Below are 21,050 nucleotides of genomic sequence, written 5' to 3'. Positions count from 1 at the left end.
CCAAGGGAATGCCGTGGACATAGTATATCTTGACTTCAGTAAGGCATTTGATAAAGTATCACATAACCTTCTTATTGAAAAAATGATTAAGTATGGCTTTGACAAAAAATCAGTTAGGTGGATTCACAACTGGCTTAATGATCGGGCACAACGAGTAATACTAAATGGCTACACATCGAACTGGAAGAAAGTCAAAAGCGGGGTGCCGCAGGGCTCTGTTCTGGGCCCAGTACTTTTTAATATCTTTATAAATGATCTGGACGATGGAATTATTGGGGAACTCATAAAATTTGCAGATGATACGAAGATAGGAGGAATAGCCAACACTAGAGAGGAGAGAGAGTGTATTCAAAAGGACTTAGACACACTGGAACAATGGGCTGAGGCAAACAAAATGGTATTTAACAGGGACAAATGCAAAGTTCTACATCTGGGTAACAGAAATGTAAAAAACATATATAGTATGGGAGGAATAGAACTAAGTGATAGCATAGGGGAAAAGGACTTGGGCATAATAGTAGATCACAAATTCAACATGAGCCAACAGTGCGGTGCTGCTGCAAAAAAGGCTAATAAAATTCTGGGATGTATTAAGACAAGCATTGAATCTAGATCAAGAGAGGTCATTATTCCGCTGTACTCTTCCCTGGTCAGACCACACCTGGAATACTGTGTACAGTTCTGGGCACCTCAATTCAAGAAAGACATCGATATATTGGAGCAAGTCCAGAGAAGAGCAACCAAAATGGTGGAAGGTCTGCAAACCATGTCCTATGAGGAGCGGCTAAAAGAACTGGGATTGTTTAGTTTGCAGAAGAGAAGGCTGAGGGGAGATTTAATAGCAGTCTACAAATATCTGAAAGGTAGTCACAGTGCAGAGGGATCTACCCTATTCTCATTAGCACAAGGAAGTACAAGAAGCAATGGGATGAAACTAAAGGGAAAGAGATACAGATTAGACATTAGGAAAAACTTTCTGACAGTGAGGGTAGTGAGAGAGTGGAATAGGCTGCCACGGGAGGTGGTGGGAGCTCCATCAATGGAAATCTTCAAGCGGAATCTGGATAAACATATAGCTGGGATGATTTAGGAAAACCTGCACTCGCAGGGGGTTGGACCCGATGGCCCTTGAGGTCCCTTCCAACTCTACCATAAGAAAGTAAGAATGCGCAGCTAATAATGAGAAGTTAAAAATCAAATTTTTCCAGAGATTCACCATTTTAGTGCCCGATATGTTGTGCCCAACTTATGTCAGCAGAGATACACACTCCAAAAACTGTTAAGCGGGTATCCCTGACACAACAGCTTTTGGAGCGTTCATCTCTGATACAAGTCAGACACAACATTTTACACATTGAATTGACGTATTCCTGGAAAAATTGTCATTTTCACCTTTCAGAATCAGCTTCGTATTCATTTATGAATAATAAGTTATAGCAACACTTGGGGGTTAAAAAATGCTCTCTGTACCCCTGGATAAATACTTCAGGGGTGTAGTTTCTTCCCTTCTGTGTCCGGCTCTGCCCTAATATCAGTTTATACCCACATATGACATTACCTACATTATCCTGGGTACACTAGTGTCATACATGTGACATAAACTGTAGTTTGGGCTCACAGCAGGGCGCAGAAGGGAAGGAGCGCGATGCGGCTTTTGGAGCGCAGATTCAAATGTTTGGTATCTGAACGCCTTGTCATGTTTGTAGAGCCTTCAAGATACCAAAAAAAGTGGATTCCCCAAAGGAGTTACCCAATTTTGAAAACTGCACCCCTCAAAGAATTTATCAGGGGGTGTAGTGAGTATTAGTATCTCAGATGTAGGAAGGAAATACTCAGAGGAAATACTATATATACTCGAGTATAAGCCGAGTTTTTCAGCACAGTTTTTGTGCTGAAGAAGTGCTCCTCGGCTTATATTCGGGTTATTACGGTAATTTTCTTGTAGCAGGCCAGGATAGCAGACACCCCCCCCACCCCCACCCCCACTGCTCCATCACATGCCGAGTGACGTGGCCACGTAAACTCAGGCCCGCACCCAGCGTGTGTCTGCTTCCTGGCCTGCTAGCAGAAGTACCGTAAGTACTTCTGCAGATTTTAATGTACAGCATCGCCATGCTTCTGGCAGGAACGTGGCGATGCTGTGGGCCCCGGCACCCGCCCCGGTGTCTGGATGCCGGGTCCGGATGCCAGGTCTGTAAATGTAATGGCGCCACTCTGCAGAGCGGTCGCCATAGAAACCGGCACCTCCGCTGTAATGCTTACAGCAGAGATGCTGAAGCTTATGCCTGCAATCTCTGATTGTAGGCATAAGCTTCGGCATCTCCACTGTAAGCGTTACAGGAGGTGACAGGAGGTAAGCGGAGGTGCCCTCCGGAGGTGTCCTCCCCCCTCCGGAGATGTCCTCCCCCCCTTCGGCCTGCCCCATACCTTTAAAGTTGCAGGCCGGCTCCTACGCAGCAAGCTCGCAGGAGCTGACCTGTTCAGACGACAGCCAGGAGCCTAATGAAGGCTCCAAGGCCTGTCATCGCTATATAACTATTAATAGTAATGTAGAGAATCTCCCATAGATGGCAATACACTTGTATTCTCGTCTATGGGACTTGCAATCAAATGACTGCAGGTTCAAGTCCCCCAGGGAGAACCTGCCCTCAAAGTAGAAAATTACTGTGAAACACATTAGGCATCCATATATATATATATATATATATATATATATATATATATATATATATATATATATATATATATATATATGTATGTGTGTGTGTGTATATATATATATATATAGTGACAATTGGGAGTGGTTTAGCATCAAAGGTAGCCTGATGGTTGCCAAATAAACAGCATAGCAGGAAATGGAAATCCACAACAAATGGCTTTATTTGGCTTTCAGCAGGAACAAAAATAATACAACAACCTAGCCCACACAGAGGGCAATACCTCACGCCTTGTACCCTAACTACCTTCTGAGGTAAATAAGCTTTATTGTGGTTTCTTCTCAGCAATGTGGCTCACACTGAGCTTAAACTTGGAATCCAATCCTCTTGGAACAGACCACTTGCCTGTCTCCCACTGGTCCACAGATCACCTGCTCCATGCAGGTCACCAGCAGTACTGTCTGTGGAGTCGTATCCCAGCCATGAGTGTGGTCAAGGTCATTTTCAAACCTGTTTCTGGGTCGCTCATATATGATACTGTGGGGGCAAAAAACCTACATGTCGGGTTTTTCTGTCCGCTTAAATTAAATTAGCGACCCGGAAAGTCTAATTAAATTAGACTTTCTGTGTCCTCAGGCAGGGAGAGCTCTTACTGCAGATAAGGTTCTGTTCACATTTCTGGGAAGGTAAAGGTTTTTACTTATCCATCTTGAAGTGATTTTTTTTTTCTTATCAGTTTTTAGATGCACACAGAAGCCTTCTGTTGGCATCCTATTTTTTTTTTTTTCTGTCAGAATGAAAATTGCAACTATGTTATTTTTCCCTGCAAAAATTGAGACCTAATAGAAAGCAGTTTCTGTTTTATGCCCACCAAATAGAAATACAAATGTGCTTTATTAGCATGACCAAAGAAAAACATGTGGTGTTGCCAAAGCAAAGAATGGTTGGGGTTGGGGGAAGGGGGTGGGTAGGGGGTTTGTGGGTTGGGGGTTCATGTGTTCTTGGGGTCTCATTGTTCTTGCTTGGGACATGTGGGTATGGGCGGGCATGGAGTAGGCGGATGATGGGGGCTTAAAGGTCTTTGGGTGGTGGGTGGGGGTTTAATAGTCCTTGGGGTTTCATCTTCCTCTTGTTTGACAGCGTGACACGTTTTGGGCAGCGATCTCCACGGTGGACTCCTCTTCTCCCAGTAGGATGTAGAGTTTCCTCTTCTCATCTGCAGATGTGAAGTCTGGTTTGTGGGCAGAGAGTCTTTGGTAGTAGATGGCCCTCATAGCTGAGTATTTGGTGCAGTGTAGTAGGAAATGGGCCTCGTCTTCTAGGGCCCCTTGGTCGCAGTGTTGGCACAGTCTGTTCTACCGTGGCTTGCAGGTCTGCTTTTGCCGCCCCGTTTCAATCTCTAGGTTGTGGGCACTCAGTCAGTACCGGCTCAGGGCTTTTCTTTGTTTGGGGTGGGATATTTTCTCCAGGTAGGTGGCCATGGTGTAGTCCCTTTGCAGAGACTGGTACATGGTGAGTTTCTTGGAGTTATTTAATTTGTTTCTTCCTTCTTCGATGTAATTTTCTTGTTTGCCTCTATTTGTTTGCCACCACTGACTTTAATGGTATGAATGAGACAAACAGAAGGCTTCGATTTGCTTCAGTAGCCATTTAAAATGTATTTATTATTACAAGTGTTTATCTTTCATGTTTATATCTTTTTGTTTATATCTGTACATTGCTTACATTTCAGATCAAAGCTTTGATATTCCGGACAGAACCTTTCATTCCATGAATACAACATGGCGATTATCTTCTTATGAATCAATGACTGACGTGAAAGAGTTGATTCCAGAGTTTTTTTACTTACCAGATTTTTTGGTAAACCGAGAAGGTATGTAAAATCTGTTCTGATTATTATTTATTAAAGGAGCTGTAATACGCTTAAAGAGGTTGCTGGGAGCCACACGGTCGCTCAGTGGTTTGCACTGCAGCCTTGCAGAGCTGGTGTCTTGCTGTTCAAATCCCGCCAAGGGCAAAAAAACACCTGCAAGGAGTTTGTATGCTCCCCGTGTTTGCATGGCTTTCCATCCCATATTCCAAAAAAGACATACTGATGGGGGGGGGGGGGGGGGGAGTACATTGTGAGCTCTATGTGGGGCTCAAAATCTACATTAAAAAAAAAGGGGTTTCCCAGTCTTTTGATATTGATAATCTAGCTCAAGGTGAAGCAATCAATATTAGGTAGCGAATCTCACATCTGATACCTCCACTCATCAGCTATCTTCAGCAATGCACCAATACAGGAACTATACAGTGGATGGAGCCAGCACTTCTTGGCAAGCTGGGTTATTGCAGCTCCCACCAATATCAAAGTGATGACAAATCCTAAGGATAGGTTATCAATTACAAATGGTTGAACAACTCTTTTAACCTTTTCAAGATCAAAGTATCCAATACCTTGAAAAGATGAAAATACATCTTTGCAGTCATCTTTTGGAATGCCACATTTAAAAGGTGATTTATTTATTTTTTTTTTAATCATACTTTGGCAAAATAATTTTTTTTTAATTTTTTTAATTTTTACTCCATATGCAAATATCACTGCCAAAGGTCCAACTATGTCAGAAGAGGCACCAGGGTACTACAGCTCTGCACCTACTTGAATAGGAGCAGAACTTCTTCCTGTTTTATCCATTACTATAGCTTCTTTGACGCAGAGGCAGATAGATTAGCTAGTCCAGTGCAGGATCTGTGTGTTATCCGATAAATCTATGCCAGTTCCTGACTGGCATAAATTTGTTTTTTGGTGTACAGGGAAGTCTCGCAATTTGCCTAAATTAATAATACAAATAATGATAAATAGAAATTAGTATGTTTTGACACGCCTCCAGCCCCGATCAACGCCGAAGACCCCGACTCCCCTCCCTCCCTCGCATTCCTGCACACACCATTATGCCTCATAGTGGCCCATCACACAGTTCTATTTCCCCAAGTGGCCCCTGTACACACTATTATGCCCCATAGTGGCCCCTGCACACAGTATTCTCAGTACTACAAGATGAATAGAAGAGAATATCTTCTTTCAACTGGATCTCCTCTTTCATATGACACCAAAAGCAAGTTTCTATGTTTCAAAATGCCTGAGATATAACCATTTGAAGTGACCTTCCACCAACCTAATTTTCTGTTCACTTCACACAGCCCTGTACTCCATGCTCAATGACAAAATGATAAGCAGGGGACAGCTCTAATAGAGAGGCAAGTAAAAGAGTTAAATTAAAAAAAAAGATTCACATAAAGGAGTCGAAAGTTGTCCATAAAGGACTATAAGACGCACTTTTTTTCCCCAAAATTTGGGGGGGAAAGAAGGGTGCGTCTTATAGTCCGAATGTGGCCGCCCGGCATCCACTGTAATAGAGAGGCGGATGCCGGCGAGGGATAGACGCCGGCACAGGTGCCGGGGCCTGAGACATCGCTGCGCTCCTCTGCCCTGCATGAAGCCAGCAGCGGCAGGGACGATGCTATTCTGCTCCTCCGTCCCCCCGCCGCTGGCTTCATGCAGAGCAGAGGAGTGCAGCGATGTCTCAGGTCCCGACACCTGTGTCGGCGTCTATCCCTCGCCGGCATCCGCCTCTCTATTACAGCGGATGCCGGGTCTGTATTGGCGGCCCCTTCTCCCCCAGGGCTGGTCCCCACCGACCCCATACCTGTAAAGTTGCAGGCCGGCTCCTGCGTGGCGATATCGCAGGAGCTGACCTGTTCGGGTGACAGCCGGGAGCCTAATGAAGGCTCCCAGGCCTGTCACTGCTATATTAGTATTGCGGCTGGGTCTATGACCAGCCGTAATAGTAATATACAGAATGTCCCATAGACGGCAATACAGTTGTATTGCCGTCTATGGGACTTGCAATCAAGTGACTGCAGCTTCAAGTCCCCGGGGGGGAATAAAATAGTAAAAAAAAAAAAAAAAAAAAAAAAAAAGCTTTAAAAATATATAATTAAAAAATGAAATAAATAAAAGTTCTAAATCACCTCCTTTCCCTAGAATATATATAACAGTAGAAAATCATATGTCAAACACATACACATCAGGTATCCCTGTGTCCGAAAATGCCCGGTCTACTAATAGTTTTCCTGTACGGTGAACGTCAATATCACAAGTGCTAAACCGGCAGGTTTTTTTCAATAAAAGGTGATCTAAGCAATAGACATTCCCCAAAATGGTATAACTAAAAAGTGCATCTGGCCCCGCAAAAAAACCCACTCTATGTGTCCCCCTACAGCTGCAGGGTCACCTGTCAATGTGGCCTTGCAGCTGTTGCAAAACGACAACTCCCATATATTAAATATTTTACAATTTTTTGCTTCAAAATTTTTTTCCTCTATTTTCCTCATCTAAAACCTTAGTGCATCTTATAGTCCAGTGCGTCTTATAGTCCGAAAAATACGGTACATTACAAAATGTATTGGTGGCACAAATACTGCCAGAAAATTAAGTGGGTAAAAATTTAGTTACACTGTAAACTATTTGCATTTAAACTATAAAAACCCTTGAACCTCAGGTTTTACAGTGGTCATCTTTGTTATTTATGCATTTGTGTTTAAACTACACAGGCTTTGATTTTGGAGTACGTCAAAATGGAGAACGTGTTAATCATGTTAATCTTCCACCCTGGGCACGGAATGATCCTCGTCTTTTCATTTTGATTCATCGACAAGCCCTTGAATCAGACTATGTTTCACAAACCATATGTCATTGGATTGATCTGGTATTTGGCTATAAACAGAAAGGACGTGCTGCTGTTCAGGCGATTAATGTGTTTCATCCAGCTGTAAGTCTACTTACTATTTGATCTGTGCCAGTGATATTAAGATTTTCAGAAAGTTTTTATCCAAAACTTACCAATGGCGTTTTATTAGCAATTTAGACATTAGAGTGAACATTCATTATGATTTTTATTATATTTAATGTTTAAGAGAGATTGGAAGTTTCCTTATTCATTATAGGGGCAAAGCTCTATTGACACAGACATTGATTTACAGGGTAGGTTCTACTGGACAAAAAAGTTTTTATTCTTCTGGAGATCTAAATGCTAATCTACAACTGGATTTGCTGCCATATTGTTTTAGTGTCTCAGTTTCTTAGCATAGATGTTTACTAACAAATTGAAAATTGGTTGTCAGTTACTGAAAAGCAAATCTGAAAATGACAATCCATAGTGGCACATAGCAAAAATTTTACTTCCACTTCTCCTTTCATTTGGTGGCATATTTATTTTTATGTTTAGTATGTTACTCACCTTGTTATCAGCAGAATATCACTTGAGTCTAGTAGTCGCATAAGATTAATGAGATATCCTAGTAATATGTTTTATGATTGTGTGTCATGTCATAAGAGTCATGCTTTGTTTTTGTTTTTTAGACTTATTTTGGAATGGATGTTTCAGCAGTTGAAGACCCTGTACAAAGACGGGCTTTAGAAACTATGATAAAAACATATGGTCAAACTCCTAGGCAACTTTTCCATTCAGCCCATGTGAGTCGTTCAGGATCAAAGCTTTTAATGGAAGGCGAACTTCCTGCAGCTATGGGATTGCTAGTTCAATTGGCATTCCGGGAAAACAGAGACAACACTAAAGAATCTATGTATCCTGTACGTAAAAAAAATTATTTACATTAATTTAATCTCAATTTTCTTGTTTTTGCTTAAAAGTCAGAAAAAGTCACTAATACAGCTGTAGCAGAGTTAACAAAACCTCTTCAATTGGTTAAACTGCAGCATAATATCTTATCAAAGAAGAAAACAAAAGCCAATGAAACGTCATTAGTAAAACATTTAGCAATGACTTTTCATTAGTTTTTATTGCCTTCTGTGACATGTCTTTATTGTCTTTCTAAAAGACATGTCGGGAGTGTTGGCAAGTCTTCTTTAAAGGGATTCTGTTACCAGGGCAGATTATGTGAAGCATCATCTTTCATTTAGGGAGAACAATTTCTTTAGAAAAAACAAAAAAGAGTTTGTAAAAAATGCAATTCAGGTTAAAGTATATTGGGTGAGCCTGAGTCTCCAAAGACCATCTAAGGCTATGGTAGCGTAGCAAGCCACATCCAAAAAGTGATGCTGGAAAAACTGTGGCAGAGACGTATCATGGTTTACACCGCAGAGCTTTTCACAGAAAGTCTGCAGAGTTTTTGTAAGTATAAATGACATATTGTGATATATAAAAACACAACGGTTTTTTAAATCTCAGCATGTCCACTGTGGATATTTGTGTGGCTGGGATTAGCAAAATCACTGTGTTTACACTACATGGACCCCAGCCTAAAGTTATGATATTGCACAGCACAGTGTACCCTTGAATACACAGTGGCTGCTTTGATATCTAGTTCTCTGGTGTCATTGTCCTAGCCTGCAGTTGACTAATCCATAGCTTACATAAGGTCTGATATCAAAGCATTTGTCTGTTTTCTGAGCTTACTTTATGCGAAGAAAGTAGAGACTCCAAGACAATTTACTTTTTTTTTTAGTTACGGTAATTGCCCTCTACTTCTCTCCCAAAGTTAAAGTACAAGTTGCAGACTTACATTCCTCTTCATTTCTTATTGAAAGAGTCATGCTCCAAGTCTGCCCACTTTCTTCTACTGTCTAAATATTGTGTTTAGAACTGTATTGTATTCATTACATTATATACATGTATACTGTTGTCTGTTAACCCTTTGAAGAGGACCTTTCACCACCCCCACCGACTCCACTGCAGTTGGAATTTTTTTCCCTAGCTCCCATTGTACCTGAGCTTTTTTTTTTTTTTTTTTTTTAATTGCAATTAGTTTTGTTGCATGGTATGGTACAAGCAAGGTGCATGATTCAAAGCTTCAATCAGAGGCAGACCGTGTCAGAGATCAGAATCACAACATTTGGTTGCTCTTTCCTAACACTGACCACCTGACATTAGAGAGAGCAATGAGCATATGTGGCATCAAAACTAACTGCACTTATTGCTTGGGAAAGTTATGGATGATCAGTTTCTACATTTTGGCTCTGTTTAGTTCAGTGTTATGTTCTCTATTTTTTGTCTTATATGGAACTTAGGGTAGCATTATGTTTTTCTGCCTAACCAAACTTTCATGGTAGGTCCACATGTTTTTTTCTTTTTCTTGTCAGATGTAACCCTAATAATGTACTAATGCTCAGTTTTTTGCAATGATAGAGCCCACTTCCGTGGATAAGAGGACTCAAATGGGGGGAATATGTTGGTTCCCCAAGTGCTCCAGATCCCACGGTCTGCTTCAGTCAGCCACATGGAGAAAGATTTGGATCTTTACAATCTTTGCCTACTCGGGCTATATGTGGTTTATCAAGAAAATTCTGCTTAATGATGAGTTACAGCAAGGAACAAGGTAATTAACATGTTGATTTTTTTTTGTTTTGTTAAATAAAATAAGTAAGCAGTTTACAGAAATTAGTGGTGTTAAAGATTGGTTTAATATGTTTATGGTTTTCAAGCCCAAATCTAAATTTAACATTTTTTTAATTCTTCATCTACCCCAATAGTTCAGCGTTCTTTTCTTTTTTTATTATCCAAAACCAGAGCTGATATAAATTAATTTGGTAGTTCTTATTTAGAAAAAAAAATACTTCAACAAAAAAATGTATCCTCGTATTTGGCCAAGCATAATGACCTCAAATTTATGTACATTATATAAACTATGACATCACTGTAGTGCTAGAAGACTCCATTTCAGTTTTAAATGATACTCCCTCCCTTGAATTGGAGTAGTTCAGGATCTAGGTTTTCTTAACAATAGGCCAAAAATATCTTTTCAGTAAGGGACCAACAGCCTGCCCTACACCTAGCAGCTGAACAAGGTTACCGAGGACACAACTCCCCCGAACTAGGGCTATCTGTGGATATGCTCAGATTGATCATATTGGGTTGGAGCACTGGCTCACTTTCTTTTATCACTAAGAAGAGACTGCCTAATCCCCTGAAGATTGTCCATCTTTATGCTAGGCGTGGAACATGTTGGAAATGAAGTGTTTGTGTTAGCGAGAAATAGGGAGAGCTTTTATGTGGGACTGTGCTTGTAAAGACTAGAGTAAATTTGTGGGATATACTGTAGGGTACTAAAAAGGATAATTTCACTCTGTGCCCACTTATCAAGTCCCTGCATATCAAGTCCCTAGTAAGATAGTTTCTTTCTCTATGAGCAAGGTTTTATGAGTGCACCTTATTATATTTCCAGTATTGCTGCTATCTAGGAGATGTTTTTAGATGTATACCAATAAAGGTTGAGTTTTATATATATTACCGTATATACTCGAGTATAAGCCGACCTGAATATAAGCCGAGACCCCTAATTTTATCACAAAAAACTGGGAAAACTTATTGACACGAGTATAAGCCTAGGGGGAAATCTACCATTGCAGATAAAAAGTCTGGTCATGTGCATTGCAGCTTAGTAACTCCATGTGCCTCATAGTAATAGCAGTTAACCCATCAGTGTTTCTGCCAGGTCAATATTTCAACCAATCACTTTACCCCCTGTGTGCCTCACATAAGAGTTACTGATATGTCAGACATACAGTGTTGGCCAAAAGTATTGGCACCACTGCAATTCTGTCAGGTAATAATCATTTTCTTCCAGACAATTATTGCAAGCACAAACTCTTTGGCATTAATAGCTTCATTTATTTTGCTTGCAATGAAAAAACACAAAAGAGAATGAAAAAAAAAGTCAAATCATTGATCATTTCACACAAAACTCAAAAAATGGGCCAGACAAAAGTATTGGCACCCTCAGCCTAGCCTAATACTTGGTAGCACAACCTTTAGACAAAATAAATGCGAACAACCGCTTCTGGTAACCACCAATGAGTTTCTTACAATGTTCTGCTGGAATTTTAGACCATTCTTCTTTGGCAAACTGTTCCAGGTCCCTGAGATTTGAAGGGTGTCTTCTCCAAACTGCCATTTTGAGATCTCTCCACAGGTAGTCTATGGGATTCAGGTCTGGACTCATTGCTGGCCACTTTAGAAGTCTCCAGTGCTTTCTCTCAAACCATTTTCCAGAGCTTTTTGAAGTCTGTTTTGGGTCATTGCCCTGCTGGAAGACCCATGACCTCTGAGGGAGACCCAGCTTTCTCACACTGGGCCCTACATTATACTGCAAAATTTGTTGGTAGTCTTCAGACTTCATAATGCCATGCACACAGTCAAGCAGTCCAGTGTTTGGATGTTAGTCGAGGTTCTTTATCCACCATCCGCACAATCTTGCGTTAAAATCTCTCGTCAATTTTTCTTTTCCGTCCACTTCTAGGGAGGTTAGCCACAGTGCCATGGGCTTTAAACTTCTTGATGACACTGCGCACGGTAGACACAGGAGCATTCAGGTCTTTTGGAGATGGACTTGTAGCCTTGAGATTGCTCATACTTCCTCACAATTTTGCTTCTCAAGTCCTCAGACAGTTCTTTGGTCTTCTTTCTTTTCTCCATGTTCAATGTGGTACACACAAGGACAGAGGTTGAGTCAACTTTAATCCATTTCAACTGGCTTCAAGTGTGATTTAGTTATTGCCACTACCTGTTAGGTACCTCAGCTAAGTATCAGGTGCTGTTAATTACACAAATTAGAGAAGCATCACATGATTTTTCAAACAGTGCCAATACTTTTGTCCACCCCCTTTTTTTGACAATTTTTTTTGTGGTTTTCCATTGAAGACAAATTAAATGAAGATAACAATACCAAAGAAGTTGTGATTGCAATCATTTTCTGAAAGAAAATGAGTATTATCTGACAGAATTGCAGGGTTGCCAATACTTTTGGCCAACACTGTATGGAGGTAATAATTAGGTATCTTCATAATTAAAGAGGACCTTTCACCACTTTTGGGCACATGCAGTGTTATATACTGCTGGAAAGCTGACAGTGCGCTGAATTCAGCGCACTGTCGGCTTTCCCGATCTGTGCCCGGTGTAAAGAGCTTACGGTGCCGGTACCGTAGTGCTCTATGGTCAGAAGGGCGTTTCTGACCATTAGCCAGAGACGTCCTTCTGCCTCGCGGCGCCTATCGCGCTTTGCTGTGGAGCCGGGAGGAACGCCCCCTCCCTCTGCTCACACAGCTCGTCTATAGACGAGCATTATCAGGAGCGGGAGGGGGGAGTTCCTCCCCGCTCTACAGTACAGCGCGATTGGCGCTGCGAGGCAGAAGGACGTCTCTGGCTAATGGTCAGAAACGCCCTTCTGACCATAGAGCACTACGGTACCGGCACTGTAAGCTCTTTACACCGGGCACAGATCGGGAAAGCCGACAGTGCGCTGAATTCAGCGCACTGTCAGCTTTCCAGCAGTATATAACACTGCATGTGCCCAAAAGTGGTGAAAGGTCCTCTTTAAGGTCCTTTATTAGTACCCCCATGTGTTTCACATATTAGTAACCCTTCTATGGGGCACACAGGGGTTAATATGAGGGACATGATGGGGTTAATTGCTATTATTGTGAGGCACATGGAGTTACTGAAACTAAATTAATAACCCCAAATGCCTGACATTAATAGGCAGAGTAACTAAAGGAAGGTACCTGTGTGTTTCACTTTACTGTAGCTTCCTCTCCTCCATACATCTTACATAAGACACAATGAATCCTGGCCACTAATCTGCAGGGTAGATGCTAAATCCTAGTGTGCTAAAGGACCTCTGATGATGTCATGACCATGTGATCGGACTCTGGTGTGGGCGGAGCTACTAGGATTTAGACTCAACCTTATCTGCAGATGTTACATACCAGTGGCTACAGGACCTTTGATGACATCACAGTCAAGTGACCTCATGACAAGCCAATCACAGAGCAGTAGCACTAAAGGACCTCCCCCTTCCAGGTCCTTCCAGTTTTCTGTGCTCCGTGGACCTTGACTCGTGTATAAGCCAATGAGAGCTTTTTCAGCATGAAAAATGTGCTGAAAAAGTCAGCTTATACTCAAGTATATATGGTAATTTTGGTCCTGTGTTTTGTGAATTTAATATTTTATAAACATTGTATGAAACCGCATTTGGACAGACACATCCATTCATGCATAAAGAAACAGAAATTTAATGATAAATAGTATTTATTCAAATGTATTTTCATACAACCTTTTCAAAAACAACAAAATGCAAACATAACATGGAGGCCCAGTCTCTAGGTACGTTCACATGACAGTGATTAATGGTTGTGCAACTTCTGTTTTTTTAACGGATGTCACACAACATTATTAAATTCAGTGTCAGTGAATGAGGACTATTCACATGACTGTTTTTCTGTTTTCATCGACAGTCAAAATACAGGTCATGTCTTAATTTTGGCTATTTTCATGGATCCCTCCATACACTGAAATGTAAGTGGAATCCATGAAAACAGGTGCCTCTTGGGTGAAAAACAGCTGTGAAAAATGAACGTTTTCCACAGCATTTTTCACATCTCAATCATCTGAACATAGCGTCATGGTACATACAGGGTGTATTTACACATTTAGGGTTTGGTGATGTTTGAAGCCAATACCTGGAGAGTTATATAAAAAATAAATAAAATTAAAAAAAAAAAAACTGAGAGAAGTAACATCTGTCCTTCATAACTTCACACCTTTTATAAGCTAATCTGGTTTTGGCATCAAAAACTGCATCTGAAAACCTGCATGTTTACATATAACTTAACACATTTCTGACATTTGTTGTAATAATACACTGGATGTTACATATTTAAATATGACAGCTGCTGAGGAGCTGAGTGGCCACCATATCAGCCAGGTGTCTGGTGACAGTGCCCGTAATGAATGCCCACACTAATTCCAAGTACTACCCTGGTGGCATTCGTTTTGGGATGGATCAGGAACAGCCTCTTCCTGCGTCTTCTTTCATCCTGGGTTTCAATCTTCTAGGCACGCGCAGTCAGCTCGGCCATCGGGCCTCAAGCAGAGCCGACTACGTATGCCCAGCAGCCACAAGAAAATGGCCTATTACACAGTAAGCTATGTAAGCGACCATTTTCTTGTGGCCGCTTACACAGTAAGCTGCTGTAAGCGGCCATTTTCTTGTGGCTGCCGGGCATGTGCAATCGACTCTGCTCGAGGCCTGATGGCAGAGCCAACTGCGCATGCCTAGAAGATTGAAATCCAAGACGGAAGACGACGCAGGGAGAGGCCGTTCCTGAAGAAGATGGAGGCGGCGCTGGAGATTTCTCTCGCAGCACTGGGGATGCCCCAGTGCTCTTTGAAAATGGTAGTGATGCCAGTTGATAAATCTACTTGACTCCATCATCAAAAGCATAATTCTGGTTCCAGATTGCTTGTTCAAATAGTAGGCCACTATCTAGTTGTCTATCTAAGACAGGTTTTTTATGAATCAACAGTTTGAAGTGTACACATATACAAAAAGAACAACCATATCCACAGATAGGTATAAAATATAATTTTTTATTGCTATCCAAATATTAAAAAATCACATGGACATATAATGACACACTACAAAAATTACACAAAATAACCAGGAAAAACCATCAGGTTTAAAAGTGCCAGCAAGCCAAAGTGATGTTAGTGAGGTAATACACACAGTTATCTAGAATCAATATTTATGCCATGGGCAGGGTAACCAGGGGTCCAGATGAATAGTATTATATACACACATATGCCATATCAAGAGGTCCCCGGACGAAGCCCTGTAGCAGGGGCAAAACGCGCGTCTGACGTGTCTATATGATGTTAAGGTGAGCTGATACACATGTTTGTGACTTTTTGGATTTTCCAGAGTATAGGTGAATGGGTGACCATTGTCATTTGGTATTTTTGACTATTATGCCGTTTATGAGTGAATGTACTTAGTTGACATAATCTCATCGGAGGGATGCCATCCTCCAATGAGACGGCAATGTGGTTTGTGCCGCTGCACCTAGGCCCAGGAATGGTCATGTGCGATAACGGACGGAACCTGGTAGCAGCTCTGGAGCTGGACAGTAGCCGCTGCTAGCCTCCAAACCCTCCAGCAAAGGCTCAACTCACCCAAAGGGCCAAAAACACTGCTGGTGCAAGGCTCCACTCACCCAAAGGGCCAAAAACTAAATCTCTGCTGGGTAAAGGCTCAACTCACCCAAAGGGCCAAAAATACTACTGTTAAAAAGCTCAGCTCACCCAAAGGGCCAGAAACACTGCTGATGCAAGGATCAACTCACCCAAAGGGCCAAAAACTAAATCTCTGCTGGGTAAAGGCTCAACTCACCCAAAGGGCCAAAAACACTGCTGTTAAAAGGCTCAACTCATCCAAAGGGACAAAAACTATGCTGGTGCAAGGCTCAACTCACCCAAAGAGCCAAAAACTGTGCTGGTGCAAGGCTCAACTCACCCAAAGGGCCAAGAACATTGCTGGTACAAGGCTCAACTCACCTAAAGGGACAAAAACTCTGCTGGTGCAAGGCTCAACTCACCCAAAGGGCCAAAAACACTGCTGGTGCAAGGCTCAACTCACCCAAAGGGCCAAAAACACTGCTGGTGCAAGGCTCAACTCACCCAAAGGGCCAAAAACACTGCTGGTGCAAGGCTCAACTCACCCAAAGGGCCAAAACACTGCTGGTGCAAGGCTCAACTCACCCAAAGGGCAAAAATCTAAAAATCTGCTGGTAAAAGGCTCACCTCAAGGGCCAAAAACACTGCTGTTTAAAGGCTCAACTCACCCAAAGAGCCAAAAACTAAATCTCTGTTGGTTAAAGGCTGAACTCACCCAAAGGGCCAAAAACTCTGCTCGTGCAAGGCTCAACTCACCCAAAGGGCCAAAAACACTGCTGGTGCAAGGTTCAACTCACCCAAAGGACCAAAAACACTGCTGTTAAAAGGCTCAACTCACCTCAAGGGCTAAAAACTAATTCTCTGCTGGTTAAAGGCTCAACTCACCCAAAGGGCCAAAAACTCTGCTGGTGCAAGGCTCAACTCACCCAAAGGGCCAAAAACACTGCTGGTGCAAGACTCAACTCGCCTAAAGGGCCAAAAACTAAATCTCTGCTGGTTAAAGGCTCACCTCAAGGGCCAAAAACACGACTGTTAAAAGGCTCAACTCACCTCAAGGGCCAACAAATCTCTGGTTAAAGGCTCAACTCACCCAAAGGGCCAAAAACACTGCTGGTGCAAGGCTCAGTTCGCCAAAAACTAAATCTCTGCTGGTCACATCATGCCTACAGCTCCTGGGGTTGAACAGTGGTGAAGCAAGCACTGTCTGGTCCTGCTTCGCCATTGTATTCAACTCATTTGCGTCTTCACCGTACACAGATGAGTTGAATCTGGGACATACCTTTCACCGACCGGGAGAGAAACCCACTATACGTGACTGTCCTGTAGAATCCAAGATAGTTAGTAATTAGTACTTAGCCATCAGACATTTGGTCAAGAACTACATGTGAACCACTATATTTTGGGATACACATGAGTTTTTGTTACTGTTCATTATGTTTTTTGTTTTTATTGCAGTTTTAATGCTGCAGTGCCTCCTGGCTGCCTTAGCAACCCCTCACGCTCGCAAACACACTCAGATGATACACATTACGCACATGGACGAACAGAGCACATGCACTCATACACAATTACTGCACATATGGACACTTGCACTGCACACGCACAAACACATGGATTACATGTGCACATTCACGCATATGTATACACAGACCACACACATGCATGGACACACACATACATTCACATGGATCACACGCGTGCACACATACACGCACGCAATGACAAAACATTTCTGGTATCCTTAGTGGCTGCTTGCACACTACAGTATTTTTCACAGGCCTCAGGGACATGGATTTGGTGGTTCCATAGATGACTTTGTGCACAAAGCTGTGAATTTTGCAGGCTCCATAGATGTCTTTGGAGCTGTAGAATTCACGGCCCGAAGACTTGTGAAAAATACTTTAGTGCGCAAGCAGCCTTACTGAGCAGCAATATTGGTCAGGCGAAAACTACCTCATAGTAAGATTGTCATTATTGTATACTATACAAGGAGCTTTCATCACTGAAGCACTACAATAGATAGTTGTGTAACTGTAAACCAGTTTTACTCTTTTGTCCGTGAACTACTTATAGATTGGAGGGAGCTGGAAGGAATGCACTATGTTGTTAATTGGGTGTAAATGGGTTTTTTTGTATAAGGAGCATAAATATTAATTTTTGAAAAAAAAAAAAAAAAATAGATAGTTTATACTACATAATATGTATTGAATATGTAAAATCACTAAAAATGTTGAAATTTAAAAAAAAAAAAAAGTTCACATCAATGTTACGACAAATTAGTAAAATGGGAAAAAAAAGATTTACTGTAGCACTCTGAAAATGTCAATTTGAGTGTGACACTGAAAATTTACTTTAGCATGCCCAACAATTTAACATATTTTCCATGAACGAAGCCACAGGTATTCTATTAGTTAGTATAAAAATAAAGTTCTACTTTATATTACGAATATATAATTTTTCTCTCATGATGTAAAAAAAACAGCAAGATCAACTATAATAAAGTGTGACTGATTTATTTTTATTTAAGGTGTTCGAAGTATGCATAGCATCGATATTCAGTGGTCAGCAATACTAAGCTGGGGGTATCCTGATAACATTCTGAGACTGAAAAGCAAACAAAGTGAGCCACCTGTAAATTTCATTCAGTGTTCTGAACTACATCAGGTAAAATATTTAAAAGAAAATGATATACTCATGCTTCCACACTAACTTGTATGCATAATGTGAAACTTTGTAAATATACAATGGTTTTTAGATGGTCAAGAATTAGGCAATCTAACAGGTGTAACGAGAATCCTTAAATTCCTTTTTTGCTCTCTTTGATACGGATCCTGAAATTCATATTTGTGTACCTTGCACAAAACCACACCAGGTATTGCTACTTGCTTGTCTGAAAGTAAGTGCAATTATTATTTTTATAAGTATTATTTTTATAGTTCAGGCATTTTCAGATACATGAATGCCTAATATGTTGTTTACTTTTTGTTTATTTTTATATGTATTCCAGGGAAAGGTGGTCATTCAAATCAACGTTTTTTATATTTTTTTTAAAAATGTAGACTTTTTAAAAACTTTTTTTTTCCTTTTAAGCAGCAACCCATGTCCCCAATCCCCCCCCCCCAAATTCCATGTACCATAGACCCCAATACTACTTTCTTGCTATGTATGGTAGAAATCCTAAATAGTTATTGGACTTTGCTACAAAATTTCATAATATTTATATATACTACAGCTGGCAGATGTTACGAAAGGGTTAAACTTCATTTACCAAGTCTACACTCATGTTTCCAGCTTTCCCAAGCTTTATGTTTGAGTAGTCTGCCTTAAAGGGGTTGCCCTGGATTTACCATATTTTTCAGACTCTGAGTTGCACTGGACCATAAGATGCATATAGGTTTTAGAGGAGGAAAATAGGAAAAGAAAATGTATGTGGGGGTGGGGGATCTGCTGCTGGAGGGCCACAGGTTGTGCAAAACTCTTATATGCGGACATCAGTGTTGTACAACCTGTGTACTCTGCAGCTGTTGCCAAACTACAGCTCCCATCGTTCCAACCTGTCCAAGCATGATGGGAGTTGTAGTTTTGAAACAGGTGCAGGGCCACTTTGATAGGTAGTCCTGCAGTGGAATTTACCTATGTTAATGTGGAACACACCAGTCCCGCCACAGGATTTCTTCTCCTAACGTGCTTGCACCGCCTGACCCCCGCACAGTACAATATACTACCCACAGTGGCTCCAACACAGTACAATAGGCTCCTCATAGTGGCCCCCACACATTATACTATGCTCATCTTCAGATGGCTGTGGGGCCTGTACCCCTTTGGCTGACTGTTCTTCATCAAACCTCTCCCCACTACAAATTTGAGGGGAAAAAAGTGTGTCCTATAGTCCTACCGTATAAAAAATACGGTAAGTTTTTTATGGCCTAATTTCAATATTCGCTACATATCAATGCCATGGATACTATTGAGTACCAGAAGTACCACAGTTAAAAGATCACCGTGCTTCACCCAATGGATGAATGATCAAATCTTTATTAGAGTTCAACAATTCACAACAATGCGTTTCTGGCCTTAGACTGCCCTTTCTCAAGTGCAATAAACTGCTGTGAGAAGGCTGGTGGTGTCCTTCTTGTACTCGATTGACACTGATGGTGGCACGCATCCTGTGGCTGTACGTCACCCAGGGAGGAACCCCCTGTTAAAAGCTTCTGAGGCCCATCTGGTAGTTGTGAATCCCTCAAAAACTTATCAAGGTGAGAGACCCTTTTGCTTACCTGTCTATGACATTGTTTTATTGCACTTCACCATATACAGCTCGGTGCTGTCTTTGCTATTGTCTCTAAATGGATAATATTTAAGATGTTGCCTAGAGATCCCTTTGTCACGTTAAAGGGGTTGTCCAATTACAGACAAATATTGCGAGACAAATGTTGTTGTTTGTATAATGAAAAGTTTTATAATATTTCAATGTAGGGATCCTGATTTTCAAGGATAGAATGTACTTGAATGTAGAGATCTCTCTAAATGCTCAGTCAATAGGGAAACACAAGGATACCTAATGTGTCTGTGTTTCACAGTAATATTCTACTTACATATGTATTCTAGGGGAAGGGGGTAATTTAGAACTTTTAATTTTTTAACTTTTTTTAACTTTTTTTTTTTCCTTTAACTATTTAGTTAAGCCGCCTCGGGGGCTTGAACCTGTAATCATTTGATTGCAAGTCCCATATGGGAGATCTCATACATTACTACTGTAGTAATTTTCCTATGGCAGGCATGGGATCCTTCATTAGGTTCCTACCTGTCAAAGGAACGAGATGGCTGCTGCGATCGTGTGGGAGCTGCCCTGCAACAATAAAGGTACAGGGCCAGGGGAGACCGCCCCGGTGGACTACATTTACACTTTAGCGGGGCCTTGAAGTAATGCCCGTGATCAAGGTGGACTTTGATCGTGGGCAATTAGCTCCGGGTCTCCACTGTACAGTACAGCGGAGAAGCAGTCACTATGGCAACCGCTCTGCAGCAGAGCAGCTGCCATCATTTTACAGACTTGGCATCCACTGTAATAGCACGGCAGATACCAAGATGGGTTCGCTCGGACACCCTAGCCTTGCAACTCAGGGCTTGCACATTGTCACACTCCTGCCACTGCAGGCAACCAGTGGCAGCAGGAGTGGGTCAATGCTGCGAGCTCGCTCCTCTGCTTCTGCCATCCATCCAAAACACCCTCACAATTGGACTTATAAAATGCACCATTTTCCTCCCAATTTTTTTGGGGAAAAAAGTACATCTTATAGTCTGAAACATTCAGTATATAATTTAAAAAAATTTTTTGTAACATTCTTATATTAAATATTTTATCAAATACAAGAATGTAAAT

General features: G+C 41.4%; 1 protein-coding gene across 1 annotated transcript in view; it reads left to right on the top strand.

The window, feature by feature from the left end:
* The window catches only part of LYST (lysosomal trafficking regulator), a 393,838-nt gene that overhangs the window by 356,121 nt on the left and 16,667 nt on the right, over positions 1-21,050 (top strand). The window contains exons 42-46 of the mRNA XM_075267816.1: positions 4,390-4,530; positions 7,254-7,471; positions 8,062-8,292; positions 9,848-10,037; positions 18,195-18,331. Of these exons, the coding sequence (XP_075123917.1) occupies positions 4,390-4,530; positions 7,254-7,471; positions 8,062-8,292; positions 9,848-10,037; positions 18,195-18,331 (917 nt within the window). The remainder of the gene's footprint in view (positions 1-4,389; positions 4,531-7,253; positions 7,472-8,061; positions 8,293-9,847; positions 10,038-18,194; positions 18,332-21,050) is intronic.

This window comes from Leptodactylus fuscus, chromosome 3, assembly GCF_031893055.1.
Source record: "Leptodactylus fuscus isolate aLepFus1 chromosome 3, aLepFus1.hap2, whole genome shotgun sequence".
Classification (NCBI taxonomy): Eukaryota; Metazoa; Chordata; class Amphibia; order Anura; family Leptodactylidae; genus Leptodactylus; species Leptodactylus fuscus.
Note: the sequence above shows the minus strand (reverse complement) of the source record. Positions and strands in the feature narration are given on the sequence as shown.